Source organism: Eubalaena glacialis, chromosome 18, assembly GCF_028564815.1.
Source record: "Eubalaena glacialis isolate mEubGla1 chromosome 18, mEubGla1.1.hap2.+ XY, whole genome shotgun sequence".
Taxonomy (NCBI): Eukaryota; Metazoa; Chordata; class Mammalia; order Artiodactyla; family Balaenidae; genus Eubalaena; species Eubalaena glacialis.
Window position 1 is genome coordinate 28,421,796 of NC_083733.1, and position 25,307 is coordinate 28,447,102.

A 25,307-nucleotide genomic window follows, 5' to 3' on the forward strand; every position below is an offset into this window, starting at 1 on the left:
CTTCGCTGGCATCCTTGGGACCCAGGCGCCAGCGGGTGCGGGAGGGAAGGGGGCTGGGTCTGCCGGGGCAAGGGCGGGTGGAAGCCACGGGAGAGACCCGTGCCGACCAGAGGAGACTCCTACCTCCTTCTTCAAGGACCCCAAACCTGGTGTTCCCTAACCCGTGACCTCCCTAGGCCCTGTGGCACACGGGCCTCAGAGGATGGAAACTATGATCCCACATTCAGTGAACCCTGAGACTCAGAGAGGGGCGGAGGTTGCCCAAGTCACACAGATGGAGGGCCACTGAGTGTGCGAGTCTTGCCTCCCCACCATCAGCAAGTGGCACCAACGTCGCCTTACTTCACTGAGGCCTCCCGGACACGTGGGCAGGAGGGGAGAGTCTCCACCAGGCACAGGACACTTTCCTGAGAGATACCGTTGTGACTTAGACTAGAAGAGAAAAGAGGTTCAGGATGGGGGGTGGGGGGAAGCACCTCAGTGGAGCCCTGCCCAGCCCCCCTCGTCTCTTCCCTTCCAGCTGTCATCTCCCAGAGGAGCGTCCTCAATGTCCGAGTGTCCGTTCTCCAGGTGGAGACACTGAGGTCCAGAGAGAGGCCAGAGGGGCGCTATCCCCACACGGGGCAGGTCAGGCACCAGACTATGAGTCTTTGAGAGCTGTCCCTGTGGTCTGAGACCGGGTGATGATGAGGCCAGGCTAGCAACTCCAGCCCCACAGGGGTCAGGGATGCCCAGAGCACAAAGCCCAGTTGCCTAGCAACGGGTTGTATCCTGGCTCTGGCCGCCAGTCTCCCAGGTCACTGGGGAGACTGAGTGAGTGAGGATGACTTCCTAGGGACCCTCCCTGCTGTGGTGACATCCCCAAATCCGTGTCCCATAGATTTGGTCAGAGGAGCTTCAGGGATGGGATGGACCAAGAGCCAGGACAACTGAGATCCAGCAGCTGGTTAGGGATGAACTGTTGCTCCCTACCCGGAGTCAACTTGGGTCACCAAGCTTTAGTCACAGCCTCTCCTGGGTGTCTGGTGGGAGCTCTGCCCATAGTGGGCAATGAGGGAAGGAAGAAAGGACCCAAGGTAGGCAGGGGTCAAGGTAAGAATCAGCCCTTTCCCCTCCCCAGCCCTTGTCCTCTGCAGTTCTCTAGGGATGCCTCAAAAGAAGCCCACTAATGTTCTTGGCCCTGGGGAGTCTTCCCCCTTGCTGTCCTTGAGGCTGCTCGTCACTTACTCAAGTGAACCGGAGATGGGCACCTGAGGGAGACATTCCAGGAGGCACCTGAGCCCGGCATCACCCAGCAGGTTCGCTGAGAGGCTGCAAGAGGTACGAGGAGGTTGTTGGTGCTCAGACGTGCCTTCTCTTCAGTTACCATCACTGCTCTTCTACCCACCCAGCACTGCCATTATCCCCTCCACCACTCCGCACTACTTCTGTTCCAACAGCACCGTCATCACCACCAGCACCATCCCGTCGCTGCTACTCGGCATCACCACCTCCATCACCACTAGAATTATCACCACCATCCCCCTCACCAGCACCACAGTTAACCAGGCCTCATCTTCCCCTTCAGTATCTGGTGACCACTCCCAGGACTCATGTGCCTCCAGCAGGCTTTCAGGGGTTAGAGAAAAACCAATTAGCTTTCACTATGCACTTGGCCTGCATCCGTTGGGAGCCATAATTTTTGAACAAGAGTAAATTCAGGAAAAAGAAAGATATTTGGAGGATGCATTTACCCATCAGATTTCTTCTTTTAATTTGAGAATGCAATATCTGAAATTGCACTGGAAGACTTTCTTATCTCCCTTCATTGTAGCATTCTATGGTTTTAGCTACAGTTTCAGAAACAATATAATCAGCGTGCCCGGGAATATCTGATTTTTGTCCTGCATCTTTGAACTCATTTTGCCCCTGATTATGACACTTTTAAGCCTTGTTTATTTTGTCTTTTCCTGAGAAATTTTAAAAATGAAAAACTAGCTTGTCTCAGGAAGCCACTTAATAAAGTCATCTTTAAAGTAAGCAAAAGTTCCCTCTATGATGAAAAAACAGAAAAACTTAAAGACATCTTGCTTATTCATCTTTCTTTAAAATACATGATTTTCATCAGCCACATTTCTCTCCTTGGCTACATCACAACAGGAACTTAAATTGTGGTTTTCCGGGTAGACAGCTCTCTTTACATCCTGCTTGTCCTAAGCTGGACTCCTAACAGTATTGAGCAAAGACTCTGCATCGTACTAGTTGTGTGACTTAGGGCACGTTCTTAAACTCTCTGTATCTCAGTTCTCTCATCTATAAAATGGGGACAATAGTACTTAGGGTTGTTGGAAGGATAAAAAGAATATGTAAAGCACTTAGGACAGTGGAGAAACTACTCAATAGGTATTAGCTTTTTTTCACCTACCCATGCGGGCTGCACTATTTGGGCACCCAAGACAGGCCACACAGATACCACTCACTTCTCATCAATACGAGAGCCCACAAATCCCCACCCTCCAGGGCCCTCCGCAGGCTGAGGCATTTGTTGCTCTTAACCACCTGCCAGGCAAACCAACGGATCCCTTCGTTCAGGCCCCACCAGCCAGCAGAGCTCCAGTGCCCTGATCAACATGAGGCCAAGGGGCTCCTGTGGCCCTTTGTGAAGGGCTCCCCAAATTAGATCAAGGGCATACCCTGAATTAGCTCCACCATGGTGGCAGTGGGGAATGGTAGGGATAAAATGGGGACAGAGAAACCATGTGGACGTGACTGAGTCCCAGGCATCCCATGCCCTGTTAGCTGGTCCTGAGAGGTGCTGAGTGCACACACGCCCGCATGCACACACACCCCTTCGGTGCCACCCAGGCACACGCTCCCGGGCTCCTCTCCCTCCTCCTCCTGCCCGACTTACTCCAGCTGGCTGAGGTCTTCACACTTGCTCAGCAACCAGCAGAGCGGCTCCACGTGCTCCTGGCTGAGGCCGCAGCCTGTGAATCTGCTGCAGGAAGGGGTGCAAACCGGGGATGGGGCCACTCAGACCCTCTGCCCTGGCTAGTCCTGGGTGTGGCCTCTTGAGTTTCAGCGGGGCCTCACCCAAGCTTGGATTCTCTGGAAACATCGAGCATCCACCACTCCCACCTCCCTCCACAGCAGATCCCACCAACATTCTCCCTCTGGGGAGGTGGTTCTCAAAGTGTGGTCCCCGACCAGCCCCACCAGCATCCCTTGGGAACTTGGTAAGAGGCATATTCTGGGAACGCAACCCAAACGCGCTGAATTAAAAGCTCTAGGAACAAGGTTCTCCAGACTGATTCTGATTCAAGGTGAACTACAGCTCTTGGGGGTCACTTTAATGGACAGACATGAGGTTGGAGTGGAGGAGACTAAGGGTGATGTCTGATCCTGCAGAGGGTTATTGATGCTGGAATCAAAAGTAATAGTGAGTGTCTTTGAGAGGCCTACACCGAAACTACACAATAAGGTAACTGAACAGCTTATAGCCAGCCAGCAACTTAAAAGAAATCTTAAAATGAGAAAGTACCTAAAACCAGTATCTCAAATTTTTATCACTGTTACTCTCCTTCATGATTTTTTCCATAGTCCTAAATTCCCTATTACACTACTGTTTACTTCCTATTTTTAAATCAGCTCATTCTTTTTATGTAATGCATTTATTGGAAAAGGAAACCCTGTATCACTCACTCCAATGGAAAACTGGCATTGCCTGCCCCAAACAGACCATAAGCATAAGGATACAGGAAATGAGAGCAAAATATCATCATTAAATTCAAGCCAGACATTGGCACCTGCTGAGAGCTCTCTCTTTATTTAAAAGGGAACTTAGCAAATGTTAAGAGGTGTTATAGACATGCTAACACCCAACTGAGGCTTCTTCTTGGCCTTAACCAGAGAATTGAAAAGGGAGGAATTCAATGAAGCTGAAGTACTCTACTGTCGGCCCAACCTCCTAAATATCATCCCATCCTGGTCTTTTCCTACATTTTGGAAATCACAGACTTGGAAACTATGAAGGTATTCTAGAAGTCACGATAGTGTTGGGTTAAGACAGGAATTGGAAAGTCTACAGCCCAAGACCGCCTGCTTTATAAGACCTGCACACTAAGAATAGTCTTTCCATTTTCAAACAGTTGAGAAAAAAATCAAAAGGAGAGTAACATTTCATGACACATAAACATTACATGAAATTCAAGTCTCAGTGTCCATAACTCCAGTTTTACTGGCACACAGACACACGCCTTCGTTTACATATTGTCTGTGTTGCTTTCAGGCTAAAACGGCAGGGTTGAATAGCTGTGACAGAGACCCTATGGCCTGGAAAACCCCAAATATTTACAGTCTAACCCTTTACAGAAAATGTTTGCCTGCCCCTGGGCCAGAAGTGCTATAAGACTCCCTGGATTCAAGTCCCAGCTGTACCCCTTCCTGCTGCATGACCACAGCTGTGAGGCTTATAGGACGTAATCTGCATGAGGCTCTTAGAATGGTGCCCTACAGATGCTCAGCAAACATCAGCTCTTTATTTATTGTTATTTCGCAGCTGAGGAGGCTGAGACGCAGAGAGAAGGGTCTGGTCCAAGGTCACTCGGTGAGCCAGTGGCATCAAATAGCTACCAGAAATGTCATCTCTGTACTTAGAGGTTATTCTCTGGCCCCATTATCCTGTGCAATGCTGGCTCCCCTCTCACCAAGGCAACCACAGAGCACTGGTCCAAGAGTCAGCGGTGTGGCGCAGGGGGACACTCATATCTGTGAGTGCCTCTCGTGCTTTACACATTGCCTCAATTCCTCTTTGCCAGCGGCCTGCAATATAGCGTCTCCCTTCTCCAGCTGCGGAAGCTGCGGATCGGAGAGGTTAAGGAACTTGCCCAAGGTGCCAGGCCCTTGTGGGGTGGGGATTTAAAGCTTGGGGGGCAGGTTGTGGAGTCCTTTTCCTCAGACCAGGCCCCTGAGCTCTAATCCAGTCTGCTGTGGACTCCTGGTTTGCCCGTGACGGAGCCCGACCCTCTCAGTCTGTCCTCTGCTCTGGACATCCAGGAGGCAAGTCTGCTCGTCCTCAATCCCCACTAGCTGCTCGGGCACGGTTCCGGGGGACTTACCCACAGCACCCGCCTTCCTGCTCCTCGCTAGACCTGAAGTGCAGGGTCGCGTGATGCAGGGACCTGGAGCAGACAGCACCTGTGTCAGCCACCCTTGACCACAGCCTCAACATGCCCCCCGGGGGCAGGCCCCCTTCCTCCAGCAGCTGAGTCTCTGACTTGGGTCCCACTATCTCCATCCTAGCCCCTCACATCCAGCAGACTCCAGGCACCACCCTCCTAGGTTCCGGTTGTCCCAGGGCAACGCTCACCTGAGATCCACCTTCTGAACCCGCGGGCACAGGCTGAAGATGTCAGCCAGCAGGAGGGGGCTCCTCGGGGACAGTTCCATCTGGGTCAGCCTGAGAAGGAAAGGGGCGGGGCCCTATGTGAGCAAGTTGGAACCAAGCAAGATCAGTGGGCAAGAAACCTGGACAGGCTGGAGGCGAATGAAAAGGATGGGGGGCTGGTGGGTCAGCCAGGCATTAAGGAGGGAGACAGGAACTCAAGAGGGAAAAATAGGAGCTTGAGGTCAAGTGGACTGAGGTTTGAGTCCTAGTTCTGCTTACTGGCTGTGTGTCCTTGGATAAGTGACTTAACCTCTCTGAACCTCAGTTTCCTTATCTGAAAAACAGAACTACTTACACACCTTCCTCTAGGGTGTCATGAGGACTGAATCATATCAAGCTTGTGCACTGCCTAGCACGATACCCACGCTTGTTATTATTATTATATTGTTTTTATCCCAAGCACTCATAGGTGAGTCCTTGCTGACAAGGAGTGGGGAGCTTTAGGTCCTTAGAGTTTCTCAAGCTCAGCATTACAGAGATAATTCTTTGGATTGGGGGACTGTCCTGTAGGAAGTTTAACAGCATCCCAGACCTCTACTCACTAGATGCAGGCAGTAGCATGACCTCCCACCCCCTCTGCCATCATGACAACAAAAATGTCTCCATTGCCAAATGTCTCCTGAAGGGCAAAATCACCCTCCAGCTGTGAACCACTGCCTTAGAGAAAGTGAGATGCTTCCATCTTGCCCTTGGAGGCATCCTTGGTGTCTCCATTTCCCTCGCTCCATAAACCCTCCATCAGCTTGTCTTGTTAGTTACACCCCCAAGATCCACCCTGAATCTACCTACTTCCCTCTCTCCCCACCAATTCCCAGCCCCCATCATCTCTTAGCCTGGCTGTACAGCCCCCTCCCTGCTCTTGCTTCCAGGTTTGTCCTGGGTCCCTTCTCTACCCAGCAGCCAGACTAAGCTTTTGAAAACACAAATCGTTCCTCTGCCTTGGGCAAAATCCCAAACTCCTCCCCACAGCTACCAGGCCCTGTGTGACCCGGCCCAGGTTCATTTCTCTACCTTCTCTCCTACAACTCTGCCGGCCACTGTGCTCTGGCCACACTGGCCTTCTGCCTGTTCCTTGAGCCCATTGAGTTCAATCCTGCTTCAGGGCCTCATGCATGCTGTTCCATCTCCTTGGAATGCTGTTCCTTGCTTTTCAAAAGGCTGGCTCCCTCTCTTCCTTCAGGTAGCACCCCAGCGTCCCTCCTCAGAGGCGTTCCCTGACCACCCCCGCCATTGTCTAAATCACCTCCACAATCACTCTTTACCACATTCTCTAGAAAAATACTTTATCACTCTCTGAATTCATCTTATTTGCTTTCACTTTGCTTGTTGACCAGCTCCCTCTACTACAAGGTAAGCTCCAAGAAGATAAGGACCTCGTCTTTTTTTTCTCTCTCTCAGCTGTGTCTCCAGCACCCCAAGCAGTGCCTGGTCCACAGCAGTGCACAAACAGTATGGACTGAATAATACTGGGTTGGCCAAAAAGTTTGTTTGGGTTTTTCAGTAAGATACTATAGAAAAACCTGAATGAAGTTTTTGGCCAACCCAATACAAAGCTTAAGCACTGGTGAGGATCAGGCTGGCTACCTCATTCCAAAGACAGATGAGGAGTTGGGGGCTGATGCTCTGTGACTTGGGCATAGAGAAGTCCCTCTCTGGTCTGAGGTTTCCTATCTATTCATGTTAGCCCACAACTTCTGTGTCCAAAGGAACCCTTCCTGATCCATCCTTTCCTGTCAGGGTGGGACCATAGTGGGTTCTGTAGTTTGACATGGGCCCTGCCACACTTCTGGGAAGTCACACATCTCCTCCCTCCCCTCCCAAAAGGACTCAGGGATAAGTGAGATCCTGGATGTGATGTCAGCTGTCTCAGGTGTCCCGGAGATCCTTAGCAGGAGTACTTATACTGATGTTTTTAATGGTGTGATTTAATTTTCTGTTGTATTTTTCCATATCAGCTGTAGCTGCTCTTGCCCCCTGTTGGAAAAATATTTAAAGTAAATCCTTTTTAAATTCTAACCAGTCTGAGCTGAAATTAGAAAATAGAGTTTTAAATACTTTGGGGGATTTTGCTTAAATTCCCCTTTTAAAGAATTAGATGGTGACCTTTAAAAACTGGTGTGTGGGGACTTCCCTGGTGGCGCAGTGGCTAAGAATCTGCCTGACAATGCAGGGGACACGGGTTCGAGCCCTGGTCTGGGAAGATCCCACATGCCGCGGAGCAACTAATCCCGTGCGCCACAACTACTGAGCCTGTGCTCTAGAGCCTGCGAGTCACGACTACTGAAGCCTGCGCACCTAGAGCCCATGCTCCGCAACGAGAGAAGCCACCGCAATGAGAAGCCCATGCACCCCAATGAAGAGCAGTCCCTGCTCGCCGCAACTAGAGGAAGCCCGTGCTCAGCAACGAAGACCCAATGCAGCCAAAAATAAATTAAAAAAAAAAACAAACATAAATTAAAAAAAAAAACTGGTGTGTGATATATACATGACCTACAACTATAAAGTCTCTTTATAGGAGTAGGTGACCTTTCTGTGGGTGGAGAGAAGAATGATGGCCCATTTGTCACAGGCCTTCCATTCTTCAAGGTGCTTTTAGAGCAACTATCTTGTTTGAATCCCAACCCTGGGGGAAGGGTTGAAGAATATTAGTCCCATTTGTCAGATGAGGAAACTGAGGCTTAGAGGGGTCAAATAACTCCCCTGAGGTTGGTAAGGTATTAGGGAAGAGCTGGAAGCAGACCTGAGCTCCCAGTTGTGCCAGGTAAAATGATGAAACAGCCCAAGAGAAGCGGGGAGGGGGCAGAAGGGGACGGCTTTGCAATGCAAGAGCCTCAGCCCTGCACAGTGAAATGGGGAAACCAGTCTTACTGCAGCAGGCTTAGCTCAGGGAGCCGGGGTAGGTGGTGCAGCAGGGTCTCCAGGCTCTGGTCACTCAGGACCTTGCAGGACAATCTGTGAAACAAAGCATCTGAATGAGGTGGGGAAATCTTGGGAAAAGCTAGATGGGTCCTAAGCCAGGATTGCCCAAAACACCCCCTCTGAACACTGGGGTCCTTGAGTTATCATTGAGGCTGGAGGAAAAGGAAGGTCATATATGCTTGGAAAATGCTGGGTTAAGCCCCATTAGTGTTCTTTGCTGCAGGACTTCTCAGAGCCTTTAATCTGCCCTTGTGCATTGTGAATTTCTAAGGGGCTATAGTAGACATTTTTCCCCCAAAAGGCATGGACTAGTACGATTATCATTTTGAGGGCCATGAAGACTGGTACCCTGCAGAACACACCTGTTAAGAAGAGAATGCCGCCTTAACCCAAAGTAGTGAACATAATGGTGGCAATTCAGGCACGTAACAGGTCAGCAAAGGAGAGATGCAGGGTAGCTCGGGTCCCTGACCCGAGAATTCATCAGAAGCCAGTCCACTTAGGAGAAACTCCTGATACCCATCCTTTGGTCTCTGCTCTGGCTGGAGGACTGGGTCAACCAGAGTCTCTAAGCACCTTGGGGTTTACATACAGCCCTCCCTGGGAGTCTGGAGCCACTTCCTGACCCCCAGAGGCGTTTGGACTGTATTTTCCTTCTGCCTTCTCCCCTTTTGCTGCCCCCTCTCTCTGTCCCTGTTTCTTTGTCCCCTGCAGGCTGCCCTTTCCCCTCACTGGGGCTGCCAGGAGCCTGGCCCATTTCCATCGCATTACTGTCTGGCTAAAGGGGGACCCAGCTTCATCTTGGGGGGAACAGTAGAAGGGGCCACCTGTGGTTCTGGAACTGGAAGCGAGGAGCCTCTGCCAGGGCCCAGGCTGTAGGCTCAGCTCTACCTGCTCTGTCCCGGGACTGGGCCTGGGGCTCTGAGCACAGGCAGAGCAGAGGCGTTCACTGAGGGGTGGTCTGACCACAAACACCGGTGGCTTTCCACTGGACCCCAAATACACACAGTGCTACGGCCTCTGCTTGGGGTCAATATGGGGTTTACACACTGTTTGTTTTTGTTTTTTTTTAAGCAACAGAACCTTTACCTTTATTTTGGCATTTGGAATGCCAAAATGTACACATCATGTACCATGGTGATGAGTGATATTAACAACCAGGGGCAAGTGTGGGGGGAACTCTCTGCACTAGTTTTGCAACTTTTCTGTAACGCAAGCCTTAAACTATTCTAAAATATTTGGTTTATTTGAAAATTCATTGGTTCCACACATCTTGATATTCCAGGAAAGCCACAATGTTCTGTTATGAGACGAAAGTTCACTGCAAATCTAAATATCCTGTATCTGTTAACATCAAAACCCTCTTCCTCCGTATCCATAAGTGTTTGAACATGAAGAGAGGTATGGAAGGACACACCCCAGGTGTCAACATGGATAATGAGCTTGTTGCAAGGGCCAGAGGGCATTTGCGACGGGAGCCAGAAAGCAAGAAAAAAAAAAAACTGTAGCAAAATGGAAAAACACATATGGGGCGATGTAAAGTGAAACCGCAGAATGCAGCTGGCCTGTGATTTCGAACAGGAAAAAACTTGTATATGCAAATGGAGAAGGTCACCAGGACAAATGACAGCACTGAGTTGGTGAGGGACGGGGTTATTTAGATGAGGGAGGTTTGTCTTGGGTTTCTTTATTTTAAGGTGATTATTGTAATAAAATTACAACAATGATGAGGGAAGGAAAGTCTGACCGACCACTTTGCAGATGACAAAGCTGAGGCCTGAGGGGTTAAAGCCATTTGCCCAAAGTTACCCAGCTTGTTGGTGGCTGAGCCAGGACTCCTGATTCTAAGCCCAGTCTCTGGTCACAGACCCAGGTGTTCTGGGGTGAGCTGGTAAGCCGGGCTGGGGGATGCCCTGAGGAGGAGCCTTCAGAATGACAGGCTCCAGCCACAGAGGCAGGCCCAGCTGGATGCCAGGGTGGGGCTCCAGAGGTGGAGGGGGGCAGACTGGGGCTCCCAGGTGCCCGGAGTTGAGCCGATGGGGAGGTGAAGCCCTGGGCCCGGCACGGCCTCTCTCAGTGGGAGGGACAAGGTGCCTGAAGCTGGGGCCATTGGGAGGCAAGGAGCCTTCCACCAATGGGTTAGGGGACTCCCATGGGGTAGGGCTACGGGGTCTGGCAGGAAGGGACCAGGAGGGACTCACCTGGTCTCTAACCAGGACACCCCACCCCAGGTCACTGGGCAGGTGCCCACGTTTTGCCCCTGGGGCTGTGTCCTCCGTACTTACTTGACTTCCAGAGGCCCCGGGCACTTCTCCAGAGTCTCACAGAGGCGGGAGAGGCTCAGGGGCTCCAGCTGACATTCCCTGAGGCTGAAAAGGGGCAGCGGGCAGGGAGAGGGGGTCAGGGAGGGCTCAGGGTCTGTGTCCAGCCCCAAGGGCTCTCCGCTTCTCCCAACAACTCCCCTCCCCAACCTGCAGGCCTCAAGCCCCTGCAGTGCCAACAGGGCACACTCTCCACCCCTCACAGCCCCCAGTCACCCCGCTCCAACAGAAACAGTCAAGGCCCCCTGAGCGCCCAGCTGCCCTCATCCAGTCCCAAGTCCTCCCCACTGCCCCTGCCTACAGCCAGGCCGTCGTTGTCACTCGCCTGGGCCACTTGAACACCCCCTGGGCTCCCCCTCTTGCCTCCCTGCAATCCTCCACCCTGCCAGCGTCTTATCTTTAACAAATACAAATCTGGCCAGCCTCTCCTGTACTGAAAACCCTCTGTGGCTCCCCATTATCCTTAGGCTAAAAGCAAAACGCCTTTCCCATGTCTTCACTCGCCTCCACTCTCCCCGTATAATAAGCTCTAGCCACACAGAAATGCTTCCCCAGAGCCAAGCCTTCACTCCCCTGGGCCTCTGCACGAGCTGTCCCGCCTGCCTGGGATCCCGCCCACGCCGTCCCCAGAGAACCCTGTTCAGGCCCCAGCTAACATGTCTCTCAGGTGAGGAAATCAAGCCCCAGAGAGGGGAGGAGCCCAGCCAGGGTCTCGCAGCCCCTCATGGCAGAGCTGGGAAGTCTTCGGAGAAAACAATGCAGAATCTTCTCTACAGGGAACGCTGGAGCCAGCAGCCCCGTCACCAGCCCTCACACTTGCCCGTCTTTCTTCCCCCTTCTCTCAAACTCTCTTTCCCCTCTCTCCCAGCCCCCAGGCTCTCCACTCCCTCACCCCTTACCCCACTGTGGTTACCCCTTAACTAGAAGTGGGTAAGATGGTACCAGAAGCTCCTGGAGATGCGGCGCTGACCGAACCCCAAGAACTGGGCTCCAGCTTGGAACTCTGGCAAAGATCCAGCAGCCAACAGATCCCTAGGAGTGGGGAAATCATTTTGAAAGGAAAGTTCAAAGCATCCACATTGGAAGACTAGACTCATTAGTCAGGGCTGGAAGGGGCCCTCGGGACAGTCAAGCCCCTCCCTGTACGGATGGGGTAACTGAGGCCCAGGGAAGGGAAGCCAGAGTGAGGACGCCAGCAGCTTATACCTGTCCGGGTGGGCAGCACCTGAGCAGGTCGAGGGGAGCTAGGACAGAGCCCTCCTCTTTCTGACCACTGCTGTAGGTATCATCCACCTCTCTGTGCCTCAATTCTTTTGGCTTCAAGAACCCAGAGAGTTCCCAGAAATGGAGACCCTAGCTCGGCAAGCAATACCACCCCGGCTTCAGGCAGCCCACCTGCTACGGCAGTGTTTTTCTCTAACACATTAGCTGGAAATGCACTCTGCCCAGCTGGCCCGGCTTTAGGAGCCCTGTGCTTTTGCCCATGTGAGACCAGGGTGCCGGGCTCCACTAGGGGGCAGCCGGGAACACCTGCGGAGAAATAACTTGTTTACTGCAAAGATGTGGAAACTTTTTCAGAGCACCAACGGTTCTTGGCTTCTCTAATGTGATACTCAGAGTGTGAAAGGGCAGGGATTCGTAAGAAGTCAGGACGCTGCAAAGTGCTGCAAAGGTCCACAGTGGCAGAAACACAGCGGCTCCCCTCTACCCTCCCACACATCCGCTCTCCTAACACCTGCTCTGCTGCAGCATCACCCATCAGCCCCTCCCTCCCATGTGCACTCCTTCTTAGAAAAGATTGAAAGCAGCTGATTACTGCAAATTTATATGGGGGAGGGGGTTACAGAAGTGATTAATTCCAGCCTGCCAGACCTGGGCTAACAGTCAGCATGGGTCTGCGGGTTGGGGGCACCTATAGGAAATGGGGACCAGAGAGAGAGAGGGGAGGCCCCCCAACCTCAGATCTTTCCCTCCTTACCTGTCTCTTCCATCACCTCTCAGGATGACGCGTTGGCTCTCAGAGCTGCAGGCAGAGAGGAGGCGGCAGCCTGAGAAAGGGCCAAGGGCCCCCTTCCGAGGCAGCAGCAAGAGACCAGACAGGCTGGGTCAAGGAAGACCTGGATGGTGGCCTGTTTTCTCAGCAAATAGGACAGTAAATATACATAAAAAGCACACCACCAATATGATTTCCTTTGATTCTCACAATAAAATTGTGAGGTAAGGAAGTGTTTTGTTTTTTAACATCTTTATTGGACTATAATTGCTTTACAATGGTGTGTTAGTTCCTGCTGTATAACAAAGTGAATCAGCTATATGTATACATGCATCCCCATATCTCCTCTCTCCTGCGTCTCCCTCCCGCCCTTCCTCTCCCACCCCTCTAGGTGGTCACAAAGCACCGAGCTGATCTCCCTGTGCTATGCAGCTGCTTCCCACTAGCTATCTGTTTTACATTTGGTAGTGTGTATATGTCCATGCCACTCTGTCACTTCGTCCCAGCTTACCCTTCCCCCTCCCCGTGTCCTCAAGTCCATTCTCTACATCTGCGTCTTTATTCCTGTCCTGCCCCTAGGTTCTTCAGAACTTTTTTTTTTTTTAGATTCCATATATATGTGTTAGCATGCGGTATGTTTTTCTCTTTCTGACTTACTTCACTCTGTAGGACAGACTCTAGGTCCATCCACCTCACTACAAATAACTCAATTTCATTTCTTTTTATGGCTGAGTACTATTCCATTGTATATATGTGCCACATCTTCTTTATCCATTCATCTGTCGATGGACACTTAGGTTGCTTCCATGTCCTGGCTATTGTAAATAGAGCTGCAATGAATATTTTGGTACATGACTCTTTCTGAATTATGGTTTTCTCAGGGTATATGCCCAGTAGTGGGATTGCTGGGTCATATGGTAGTTCTACTTTTAGTTTTTTAAGGAACCTCCATACTGTTCTCCATAGTGGCTGTATCAATTTACATTCCCACCAACAGTGCAAGTGGGTTCCCTTTTCTCCACACCCTCTCCAGCACTTACTGTTCGTAGATTTTTTGATGATGGTCATTCTGACCAGTGTGAGGTGATACCTCATTGTAGTTTTGATTTGCATTTATCTAATAATTAGTGATGTTGAGCATTCTTTCATATGTTTGTTGGCAATCTGTATATCTTCTTTGGAGAAATGTCTATTTAGGTCTTCTGCCCATTTTTGGATTGGGTTGTTTGTTTTTTTGATATTGAGCTGCATGAGCTGCTTGTAAATTTTGGAGGTTAATCCTTTGTCAGTTGCTTCGTTTGCAAATATTTTCTCCCATTCTGAGGGTTGTCTTTTCGTCTTGTTTATGGTTTTAAGGAAGTGTTCTTACCCCTGCTTCACAGATGAGGAAACTGAGGTATCAAGAGATGCAGTGACCTGCTCAAAGCGGCACAGCAGGTAAGTGGTAAGCCTGTATTTGAACCTGGTCTGTCTGCTACCGTAACACCCATTCTTGGAAGGGGGAGGGGAGGAATAGATGGACTTCACCTGAAACCATGGATGATCTGCTTTGCCTTCCCCGGGGCCGCTTGGCTAGGTGCCTTCCCTTCTACACTCTCATCAGCTCCAGAGACCCCACAATTCAGGCAGGTCCCTGAGAACTCAAGCTCCCACCAGGGAGCTCCCAGTTTCCTTAAAAGTCCCCCAGAACAATCCAGACAGTAAGTACGGGAGAGTCGATGGATTGTGCCCCGTGGTGAATTTGGAGAAATTTGAGTGTCCCTGGAGCTATATTTCACTCATTCGTCTATTCATTCATTTCACAGACACGCATTGCATGTTCACTGGACCTGGTATCATACCAGGGCCCTGAGGATGCTATATCGTGAATGGGAGAGATGAGGGGCAGAGTGGGGTCCCAGGGACACTCTCACCTGAAGTCCAAGTGCAAAAGCCACGGCAGAGTAGAGAAGCACTGGGTCAAACTGAACACAGCATCCAGGGACAAACCGTTCTCACTGAGGCTGGAGAATCAGAGGGACGATGCTGACAGAGGTCACTCAGGACTCAAAAACACCCTCTTTGTGGTCAGAGCACAGGGCAGGGGAGGGCTGTCCCTCCCTGTTCCAGATGATGGAACACACTGAACCCCGGATGGTCAGAGCACCTCTGCCAACTCCCCATTGCACAGATGGGGAAACTGAGGTCCGGAGAGCAGCAAGGTCTTGCCCAAGATTATGAGACATGTTGGTGACAGAGCTGAGATTGGAACTCAGTGGTTCCCTCCACCTATGAGCCAGACTTGTGCCTCAGTTTCCCCACCTGATCAGGGAGGGGCAGTGCCCAGTGCAAAGTGAAAATGTGGGGCCTCTTGTTCAAGGAGCAGGGACAGAGCTTTCCCTTTCTTTCGTGGTCAGTCTGTCCTGGTGGTTTATATTTGCCACTTAACGCTGCACTCCGCGGGCACTGGGACACTGGCAGGCGAGTGCAGACCTCACAGGCCAGGATCACACCAGGCATTCTCAGTATTGAGAAGGTCACGGGGGATTTGCCCGAAAGCTCCAATTTGCATAAAATTTGCCTGCAATGGCAGCGAGGCCTTCCCCCCCACACCCCCACCACCCCCCGCAGGCCCTGAACGGGAACAGAGGCAACCTCCTCTGGTCCCAGCTTCCCAACGAAAGGTGGCCTGAGCAGGCAGTGCCCACAGGCCACAGCACTGGTTACAGCGAAAACCATAGCCACCGCCTCCAGAGTTTCTGTGTTAACTGACTGGGAACCAGGGGCTCAGAGAAGGTGATGTAATTTGTCCAGGGACACTGGGAACCTAGGGTCTGTGACCAGGTTCCTGCGGCCAGGAAGCCTCTCTCTTGGGCCCAGAAGAGCCAGGGAGGAGGAGGAGGGGGCATGTGGCCAGGAACACAGGGACCTTTAAGGGCCTAGAAACTCTGGTTGGCTGCAGGCAAAGTCTGGGGGTTCACGGCCTCCTTCCAGGGCCTCCCTCCCGTAGCGAACATCTCCCCCCTCCCTGCCAGGTGCTCAGGGCTCTCAAGTCTCCCCGGACACCCTTCCTGGGTGCCTTCTCTAGTCCAAACCCTCCCTGCCTACCTGGCCAGGGCCCCCCCCCCCACCCCCGTCAAACGGCCCCTCCCCGCCCCCCAGGGCCAGAATGGCTGCCAGCTGTTATATTAATCAGGTAATACTTCCCAGCCCTGCCTGCCTGGGCCTCCCAGAGAGCCTGAGCAGAGACAGGGAGACAGGTTTGAGAAATGAAGGCTTAACTCAGAAGCTGGATCGTTGAGTCACAGAGACCAGTGTCTATTTTAGTGAGAAACGCAGTAGTAACTACACTGTCCTGGGCACTTGGCCCGGGTGGCTGACATGCATCGTCTGATGTAATCTTTATGATAACCCCGGGAGGGAGTGAGATGGGACACAGAATATCCCCCCACCCCGTCATCTCCATCCCCCCCTTCCCACACACCTCCTCATCCCGATGAGATCAAACCTCAGAGGCTTTGCCCAGAGGGCTACTCACTTCAAGGACTGCAGAGCGCCCAGCCCCGGAAGCAGCTGAACCAGCAGGGCCACACCTTTGTCCCCGAGAGCATTGCCTGATAAGCTGGGAGGGGCAAGGGCGGAGGACAGGTCAGCGGAGGGCGGGGTGGTGGAGACAGCAGGAGCTCGCCCTCCACCCCAGTCACTCAGCTTCTCCTGAAACTGGGATACGGTCCTGGGCTGCCAGGCCGGATCTCAGCACATGGCACGGGGTCAGCTGGGGTCTCCCAGCATGTGGATGTGGGATCGTAGTTCCCGATCAGGGATCCAACCCGCGCCCCCTGCATTGGAAGCGTGGAGTCTTAACCACTGGACCTCCAGGGAAGTCCCTCCCCTCGGGTTTTTATCCTCAGGTTTGTGACCCCTGCGGGGTTAGGCTTGGGCTTCAGAGAGTGTCAAATATGGGGGAACCTGTATTTTAGGGGGAAGAGTCACAACTTTCACCAGGTTCTCTAAGGGGTTCCTGATTGCAGCGGGGAAAGAATAGATGACCCTAAATCTTAAAACACAGAACAAAACGCAACACACTAACACCTACCCACTAATGGGCCCCACCACCCGCCTTCCAGCAACCACTCACTCGAGGTGACAGAGGCAGCAACTTCCTCCCAGTGCTTTGCAGAGGTGCTCTAGGTGCTGGGCTTGCAGGGCACAGTGTGTCAGCCTAGGGAGGGTAGGACCACAGCCCTGCAGCACCTGGTCCGCTCAACAGAGGCGAGCGGGGCCCCCCACCCCCAGATACACAGGCAGAGAGGCTTGTGGAAAGGGGACTGGGACGCATCGGGCACCAGGACAGGCAAAGAGGGACCGACACACAGCACACGTGAGATGTCACACGGGCAGAGAAGAGCCAGAGAGAGTCAGAGACACAGAGAGAGACCAAGATGGAGAGACACCGAGATAAGAGAGGGAGGGAAGGAGACAGACACAGAAAGAGACTGAGAGAGAAACTGAGTGCCAGAGGAGGACAGACAGACAGGGAGGGGGATTCAGATGGACACAGAATCAGAGAGGAGGCTGGAAGAGTTGTGATGGGAGCCCTGGGGGGGCCGAGCTGAGTCCCCAGGCCTAGGCCGCAGGATCGGGAACGAAGGGGCCGCATGCTCCCCATTTTCTCTGTCCAGAGTTCCCACAACCCCTCAGCTACTGGAGGTCGGGGGAACTAAGGGGGGTGGGAACCGTGGGCAGGGAAGGTGACTGGGGGTCTGCCGTGTGAGCCCCTTCTGGGGTGGGCTGGGCGGGGGAGACGGGAGGCAGGAAAACCAGGACATGACAGCAGGTTGTGTCCTCCGGGGAGCACCTGGCACTGGGGACCCGGGGACAGGCTCTGTGCCCAGGAAGGGGGGAGGCGGGAACCATGCTCGGGGCGTGCAGGCCATCACGGTACCTGATCCTTGGGGCGCATAGGGGCGGATCAGAGGGCGTCTGGAACGTAAGGCTGTCAGGAAACGCAGCCCTGGAGGGACACACACCAAGGCCATGCTGAGCAGACACCACATCCACTGCCTCACACTCCAGCCTTAGCCTCACTTCCCACCATTCAATCCCTATATGAGACCTGGGGACAGTCAGACCTTGGTTCCAGTTGGGCTTCTCGGCTTCCTGGCTGTGTGACCTGGGACAAATCACTTAGCCTGGTACTGGGAGAACATAGGTGAATTGCCTTAGTTTGCTGCTTGGTGCATAGTAAGTGCTCAGTTAACCTTGGCTCTTAGGATCATTAATCTCATCACCAGCAGTGCCTTCAAAGATGTCAGCCTCAGCTGCAAGCAAGCCTTCTAAAGCTCAGACCCTACAGAAGAGATTGTAGGTGCACACTGAGGAGCAAAGAGCTGAGTCTCTGCTCAGGTGCTGGCCTGGGGCAATCCAGGAAGGAACCCTGGTGGAGGCAAATACCCTCTAAAGGGTCCTTGTGCCAAAGGGAGCCAGAAGTTCTGACCAGAATCAGAGCTACAGGCCAGGCGATCCTCTGGGTTTAGGCTGAAGGGCCTCCATCTCCCACGCGTAGCTCTCTGGCTACCCCACCCCTGCCCCAGTCTGCCGTCTGCATCTGGCATCCCAGGGCCCTCTTCAGGTACCACTTGGGAAATGGGGAGGCAGTTTGTCCTCTGAGCCTCCCCTCAGGGCTTCATCCCCAGCCAAGCCTGCTGGCTTCTTGTGCCTTCGTGAATTTGTCAAGGCCCCCCGGCTGTTGAGTTACACTGTCCAGCTGTGGTGGTCAAGGAGGGGATGGTCCTGGCCCTACCTTTTCTGGGTCACCTCCTGCTCCTCCGGCTCTGGGGCAAACTTGAGGACCACAGTTTTGTGCAGCAGGCTGCAGAGAGGAGGGGAGAGAGGAGGCAGCTGCTGGGGGGCCCAGCTGCTGCTGCATCATATTTTTAGCCTGGCATCCAGGGACCTCTAAGGTGCCATCCCCCTGCCTCTAGCTGCGGCACTTCCTCTGACTTTGCCCTGATGTCTTCTCTCGCCTGAGGGTACTCACCCCTGTGCGGTGAGGCCACTGCCAGGTCGGGACAGACACTGAGAGTCCAGAGCATCCCTAACCTCGCCTTTCCAAGTGAATGTTATATACATATTTCCCATGACAAAAGTTATTCTTCTTCCCTCTGGAGAACTTAGAAAATATAGTAAAATAAGAAGAAAATAAAGAAAAATCGCCCACAATCTCTTCCACATATCAGTTATCACTGATGATAACATGTGGAGTGGGTCCTTCAAGTCTTCTGTCTTCTTAATGCAGTTAATATTCTCTCCATTTCTTTCTTAAAAGATGGGATTAAATTTACGGATTCCCTTTTAAAAATTAATATTTCAAAGGACAGATGAAGCAAGGGTTACATGATGTTGATAATTATTGGTGGGAGCTGGGGAGTTCATTATACCATTATCTCTAGCTTTCAGTTTGATTGAAAAGCTTTATAATAAAACTGAGGAATTAAAAAAAATGTTTTTTTAAGTTTTTGTTTTTGTTTTTTTTAGCCACACCGCATGGCTTGTGGGATCTGATTGAACCTGGGTCACGGCAGTGAAAGCACCGAGTCCTAACCACTGGACCACCAGGGAATTCCCCCTGATAAATTAAAATTTTTATGTCTACTTAATATGCCAGAGTCATCCCTCCACACTAAAGCTGCAGCTATATCATGGTTCCATCAGTTCTTCTCTCTGGAGGCAACTTAGTTTACTTAACTAGTATCACTAATATCTTACTGTTAAAGATTTAAGTTATTTTCATTTTTTTCCTATTATAATCAATACTGAGGTGAACATCCCTGCAGGTCAAAGTGTTTGCACAGTCACGGTGATTTCTTCATTATAAATTCCTAGAAGTGAATGGAGTGTCATTTGGAACGCCCTAGGGGCCTTTACTGAATCATTATATGCAGTGAACCAAGGCCCCTAGTACCACCTCGTGGGTGAATTTGGTCTCCCTTTCCTCCTTTAAGGGGTGTTGAAAGCAGGAGAGCCCCTATGGGTGGAGACTGTGTTGACATTAATTAGCATCTGTCCTCAGCTGCCCAGACTGAATGCGGAGACTTACAGAAATAAGGTTGGGCCCTGTCTGAGGTCGGGTTCCCTTAGAAGCAGAGTCACTTGGTCACTGTGTACATGATGTACTGAGGGCCTGATCTCAGGAGAAACCAGTAAGGGACCGAGGGAAGCAGAACAGGGCAGGTCCTCAGCCTGATCCCACAGGGAGCATGAATGTAAAACAGAAGAGCCAAATCTGACTACCTGTTGGATCTGTTTCTTTTACTTTAACCTTTGCTTCCCGTTGCTTTTGTTCGCCAAAAGGATACTGTCTGTACATAATGGCCTGCCTTGGAGAACCCTACCTCTCTGCCTGAATGTTAAACCAAAGTGCCTTTGTTCAAGGAAGCATCCTGACCCCGGCCACCTGTGGCTGGCTGCAAGAAAGAAGAAATTAATACAACCCTTCCCCTAGGCTGGCCATTCCAGGGGATATTTGCAAAACTTATGGCCTTTTTACTTCCTCATCTCCTCCCCCTCTCTGTTCTGTAAAAGAAACTGGCATCCAAACCCCGATAAGATGGTTTCTCGGAGACACTAGTCTGCCATCTTCTCGGTCTGCCGGCTTTCCGAATAAAGTCGCCTTCCTTGCCTCAACACCTCGTCTCCAATTCATTGGCCTGTCGTGCGGCAAGCAGAGCGAGCTTGGACTTGGTAACGTCAATAGCACTAAAAGTTTGTCCCACCGGAGGTAAGGGGGCCAGAGGGTTATACCTCTGCCTCTGTCATTGGCCACTCCTGGTTGGGAGGATAAGGGGGTGTGTAACCTCCCAGGCATCACTGGCTCTTATCGGCCCAGGGCATTTCTCTGGAGGAGGTATAAGCTGTGCGCAGCCAACACCCACAGCAGCTGGGAACGGGCGCCCAGCTGTAAAGGGGGTCTGGGCGGGGCACTAGCAGCATCTTCTACAGGTCTCAAAGGCCTGGGGCCAGAAAGAATTCCAAGGACTTAGAGAGAATGACAGGAGAGCCCAAGAGCTCCACGCTAGAGGTGAGAGTGGGTGATGGTGGTCCACTGGGAGTCCCTACCTGACGTGGAACTCTGCCAGGGTCCGGCACGTGCTCACCGCACTCAGCACACGGCACACGCCGGCCAGAGAAAGCCCATTGCTGCTGAGGCTGCGGAGAGGAGGAGGGAGATGGCCATTAGCAGGCGGCTGGAGTCCCCAGCCCCACACAGCTCCAGCCGCCTCCTCCTGGCTCAGCAGCTGGCTGGCTGTCACTCGTGGAATGTCCTGGGTCCTTAACCAGGGGGGTCTTAAAGGGTGAGCCAGGAGGCATATGACCTCCTGCCCCACACAGAGAATAAAGTTCTCCATCTGGAGCAGTAAGAGCTGACTCGCTGTTTTTGCTTCTCTGATCCTCAGTTTTCTGCTCTGAAAAATAACCACCATTTAAATCCCATTTTACCAATGGGGAACCTGAGGCCAAGAGATATGAAGCTACCTTCCCAGGGTCACAAAGCTACTGAGTGACAGAGCCAGGGTCTAAATGCAAAGCCAAGACTCCAAACCACTGATACCCTAACCTCAACACTCCCCCACTCCCACTCCCACTTGACGCTAAGACCCCAACACATCCCACCCCCCCAAATAGCACCCCTAGCCCACACCGTGCTACACCACAGCACGCCCAATAGCCTACTATCCTTTCTTCTCATTCCACCACCACAACGACCCACCCCTTCACCCCAAAACCATATCCCACTGCACCACTTCCCACTCCAACAGCCCAGCACCCATCCACCCAATACCCTAGCGCTGCCCCAGTGCAACTCTGCACCCCGCCCCACCCGGGGCTGTTGTCAGGACAAACTGGAATACAAGCTACTGATGTACAGTGAACACGTTCTACATGTTCAAGGGATTTTAATAACTGGAACAAAGTGGCTCATGCCAGAGGCAAAGGCAAGGCATGGTTGAACCACTCCAACTACGCTGGAGTTGGGAGAAAAAGTAGAGCTGGTCGGTGGAGCAGCCCTGTTTCTGGTGACTGTGGGCACGGGGACTAGGGGTGGCAGGGACCAGCTGGGGCTCTCCTGGGCCCTCCCTGGTAGCCGACAGTGGGGTGGGCCACTCACTCCAGCTTCCTGGCGATGTGCAGCTGGGGTGCAGCCTCCGCCATCAGTTGACAGCCTTCATCTTCCAGCCGGTTCCCTGAGAGGCTGAGACAGAGGGGTCTGATGTCCTGTGCTGCCCCTCAACCCTCAGCGTTCACACAGTCAAAGCATCCCTCCAACAAATGAGACTCAATTATAATGAACATTGAAAGATTGCGTACCACATGCCTGGCACTGTCCTGGATGCTTTTACAATTATTGGATATTTAATCCTCATAACAACCCTATGAAGTAGGCACTATTATTATCTCATTTTACTGATGAGTTAACCGATGGTTAAAACACTTGCTCAGAGTTGGGCCTGGGATTTGAACTCCAGCAGCCTGACTTCAAGGCCCCAACCTCAACTGTTTCTTTATGCTGCAACCTACATAATGACTTCTTGTGATGAGCTCCACACTTATAGGGAAATCTGATCTAGTCTGGGGACCAGGAAAGGCTTGCCTGATGTTTGAGCTACTTGCTAGAAAAACTAGGAGTTCATTAGGTAAGGGGTGGGAGAGAGATGGGGGAAGGGTGTTCCTGGCAGTAGGAACAGCACAGTCAAAGATTCCATGGCATAGCACATTAGAGCACTTGAAAAGGAGCCGGTGTGTCTGCATTCAAGATGGAGTGGGAGTGTGGGGTCAGACGGGGCTTGTGGGGTTGGGGGCACGGTTCTGGATCACACAGGATTTTAGGATTTGGGCTTATCCTGAGCACTGGGAAGGGGGCAGGCAGTAAAAGGCAGTTCACTGCCAGGTGGAGGTGGCCAGGATGGAAGCAGGGCGCCTAGTGAGGAGGTATCCAAGTGAAAGATGAGAGTGGTCTGGACTAGGGAGGTGGATGAAGAGGATGCAGAAAAGAGAACTTTTTTTTTTTCCTTTTTTTTTTTCTTTTTGCAGCGCTGCACAGCATGTAGGATCTTAGTCCCAGACCATGCGGGGTCTTAGTTCCCTGACCAGGGATCGAACCCATGCCCCCTCCAGTGGAAGTGCAGAATCTTAACCACTGGACTGCCAGGGAAGTCCCCAAGAGAACGGTTTTGCGAACTATATAGGGGGTAGGTCGACTCAGGATGACTGGCTATAGGAGGAGGGCAAGGGAGCTGAGAGGCGTCTGGTCTGTGTGACCAGCTGGGTGACGGGGCACACCTGCAGGTGAGAAAACTGGAGGAGGGACAGGCTTGGTGGTGGCGAGGTGGGTGGAAGTACGTGAGTTGGGTAAACACCACCTTCTAATCCTGTCTTGGTTCTCCCCATGGGACAAGGTCAAGGCTCAAGCTTTGGTCATCAAGGCAGCCCTCACCCCGTCCATCTCGCCCTAGGGTGGGGCCACTCAAAATACATGATGGCATTCCATCACCCCAGCTTCATGCTCATTTGATTTCTTGGGATGATCGTGGCAGGGGTCCCTTCCCCGTGACATGACAGGACCTCCACCAATCCCCAAACCCCACTCTCAAAGGCTCTGCTCAGGAGCTGGACATCATGGGAATTTCTCCAGTCCAAAAAGAGAAGGTCATCTCATGCTACTCTGGGAGGAAGACAGGGTGAGGGGACCCTGAGGGCTGTGGGCTGAAAGATACGACCTACATGTGATGAGGGTTCTGCTTCGCAGATCTCAGTGAGGATGAGGCCAGGAGCCAGACTGTCTGAGCCTGAACCCTGGCCTAGACTCTTCCTAGCCTTGTGACCTTGAGCAAATTTACCTTTCCGTGGCTTAATTTCCTCCACTATAAAATGCACATAGTAACAGTACTTACATCATAGAGATATAAGGATTAAATGAGAGGATGTATGTAAAAGCACCTGGGACAGGACGGGTGCTAAATAATGGTAGCTGTTAGGATGATCTGATTCCCCCAACTTCTTAATGAAGCAGCATGCCCTTCCCCACACCGTCCACCCAAAGCTGAGGCCTTGCCTACGCTGCCCTGCCCTCCCGTTCTGTCTCCTGTCCCAGCACTCCCCATGATACTCACTCCACTTCATCCAGGTGTGGACCTTCCCGGAGCTGGGCTATGAGTACTTCCACGTCATGGACCCCGAGCTGACACTTCTGGAGCCTGCGGCGGGGGTAGGGCCGAGAGGCTCAAGGTAAGAAGCTACGCTATGCCTCCTGTAGCTCTGAGTGCAGCTACCAGGAAGGAGCTGGAGGAGCCAGGAGGCCGGCAGACCTGGGTCTAATCTTGGCCTTGTTTTTCAGTAGCTGGGTGACCTGGGATAAGGCACCTAACCTATCTGAGACTCAGTTTTCTCCTCTATCAAATGGGACTAATAATGTGTACTTTGCAGGGTTTTCAAAAGAATCACAATGAGGTAATGGATATAAAATACTACAGTGCCAAGCACAAAGCAAGGGCCCATTAAATTACAGCTATTATTGTTGTTATGGCAAGTGCTCCTTGTTCAGGCCGGGATGGGTTACTCATGTCCTTTCCCTGCTCCACATCTGCTTTTCCCTTTATCTTCCCTGCCCCTGCCATGCCTCCTCTGGGTAGGGACCCTCCCCCCATATCATATCCCTCCCCTCAAAGCAATGGATCCCATCCCACTGAGGTACCTGAGTGCCAGGCTTCTCCTCTGAGCCTCTTTCCTCTGGCTGGCATTTCCCTGTAGGTCTGGGTCTCTGGCAAGAACAAATCCAACACTTGGCCTGGGCTCAGGAGTCCAGGGCCTGATGGACCAAACCTCTTCCCTTGGTTTCTAGGAACTGAAGACCCTATAGCATGACCCACAGTGAATGAATAACAAAGATGGTTGCCTGAAGGTACTAAAGGTGCTTCAGCGAAGCAGCAGGGAAAAAGGTTTAAGGTCAGTTGGGACCTTTATTCAAATTCTGGCTCTGCCATATATAGCTGTATGGCCTTGGGTAAGTCACTTCACCCATCTGAGCCCCAGTTTTCTCTTTTCTAAAGTGGGATGACAACATCCAACACATAGAGTGATCGAAGGATTGAATGAGATGATGTATGGTCAAGTGCCCAGCATAGGCACAAAGTGCAAGCTTAGTGAAAAGAAGCTGCTATTGTCTAAGATGCCATAGTCTCCATTTGTAGATGTACCATCTGTGATTCAGAACTCCAGGAGCATGGACTGCATGTGGGTGCAGGCTGTGGGAAGCCAAGGCACCGCCAAGTGTTCTCTCTAACTGGGCCAGGGGAGGACTGGGGCTGCAGGGATGCTGGAACATCATGGATTTTCATAGACTTCTAGATCAGTGCTGTCCAAAAGAACTCTCTGCAATGATGGAAATGTTTTCTATTTGTTCCATCCACTATGGGAGCCACTAGCCACCTGTGGCCATTGAGCACTTGAAATGTGGCTAAAGTGGCTGATGAACTGAAATGATCATTTTATTTAATTTTAATTAATATAAAATTAAATAGCCACATGGGCTAGTAGCTACCGTATTGGGCATCATAGCTCTATGCAGTCAGAGGGTAAAAAGATATTGGTCCTCCCAGATCCCTGTATGGGT

At 51.9% G+C, this 25,307-nt stretch overlaps 1 protein-coding gene across 1 annotated transcript in view; it reads right to left on the reverse strand.

Moving 5' to 3' along the window:
• Positions 1–25,307, reverse strand: part of NLRC5 (NLR family CARD domain containing 5) — a 100,791-nt gene that overhangs the window by 18,204 nt on the left and 57,280 nt on the right. Inside the window, exons 14-31 of the mRNA XM_061173665.1 lie at positions 24,390–24,455; positions 23,809–23,892; positions 21,807–21,890; positions 20,756–20,845; positions 18,441–18,509; positions 17,583–17,651; positions 16,776–16,859; positions 16,176–16,259; positions 14,572–14,661; positions 12,644–12,688; positions 11,608–11,697; positions 10,630–10,713; positions 8,294–8,377; positions 5,348–5,437; positions 5,097–5,159; positions 2,891–2,977; positions 1,228–1,311; positions 343–432 (exon numbers count right to left, since the gene is read on the reverse strand). Of these exons, the coding sequence (XP_061029648.1) occupies positions 343–432; positions 1,228–1,311; positions 2,891–2,977; positions 5,097–5,159; positions 5,348–5,437; positions 8,294–8,377; positions 10,630–10,713; positions 11,608–11,697; positions 12,644–12,688; positions 14,572–14,661; positions 16,176–16,259; positions 16,776–16,859; positions 17,583–17,651; positions 18,441–18,509; positions 20,756–20,845; positions 21,807–21,890; positions 23,809–23,892; positions 24,390–24,455 (1,437 nt within the window). The remainder of the gene's footprint in view (positions 1–342; positions 433–1,227; positions 1,312–2,890; positions 2,978–5,096; positions 5,160–5,347; positions 5,438–8,293; positions 8,378–10,629; positions 10,714–11,607; positions 11,698–12,643; positions 12,689–14,571; positions 14,662–16,175; positions 16,260–16,775; positions 16,860–17,582; positions 17,652–18,440; positions 18,510–20,755; positions 20,846–21,806; positions 21,891–23,808; positions 23,893–24,389; positions 24,456–25,307) is intronic.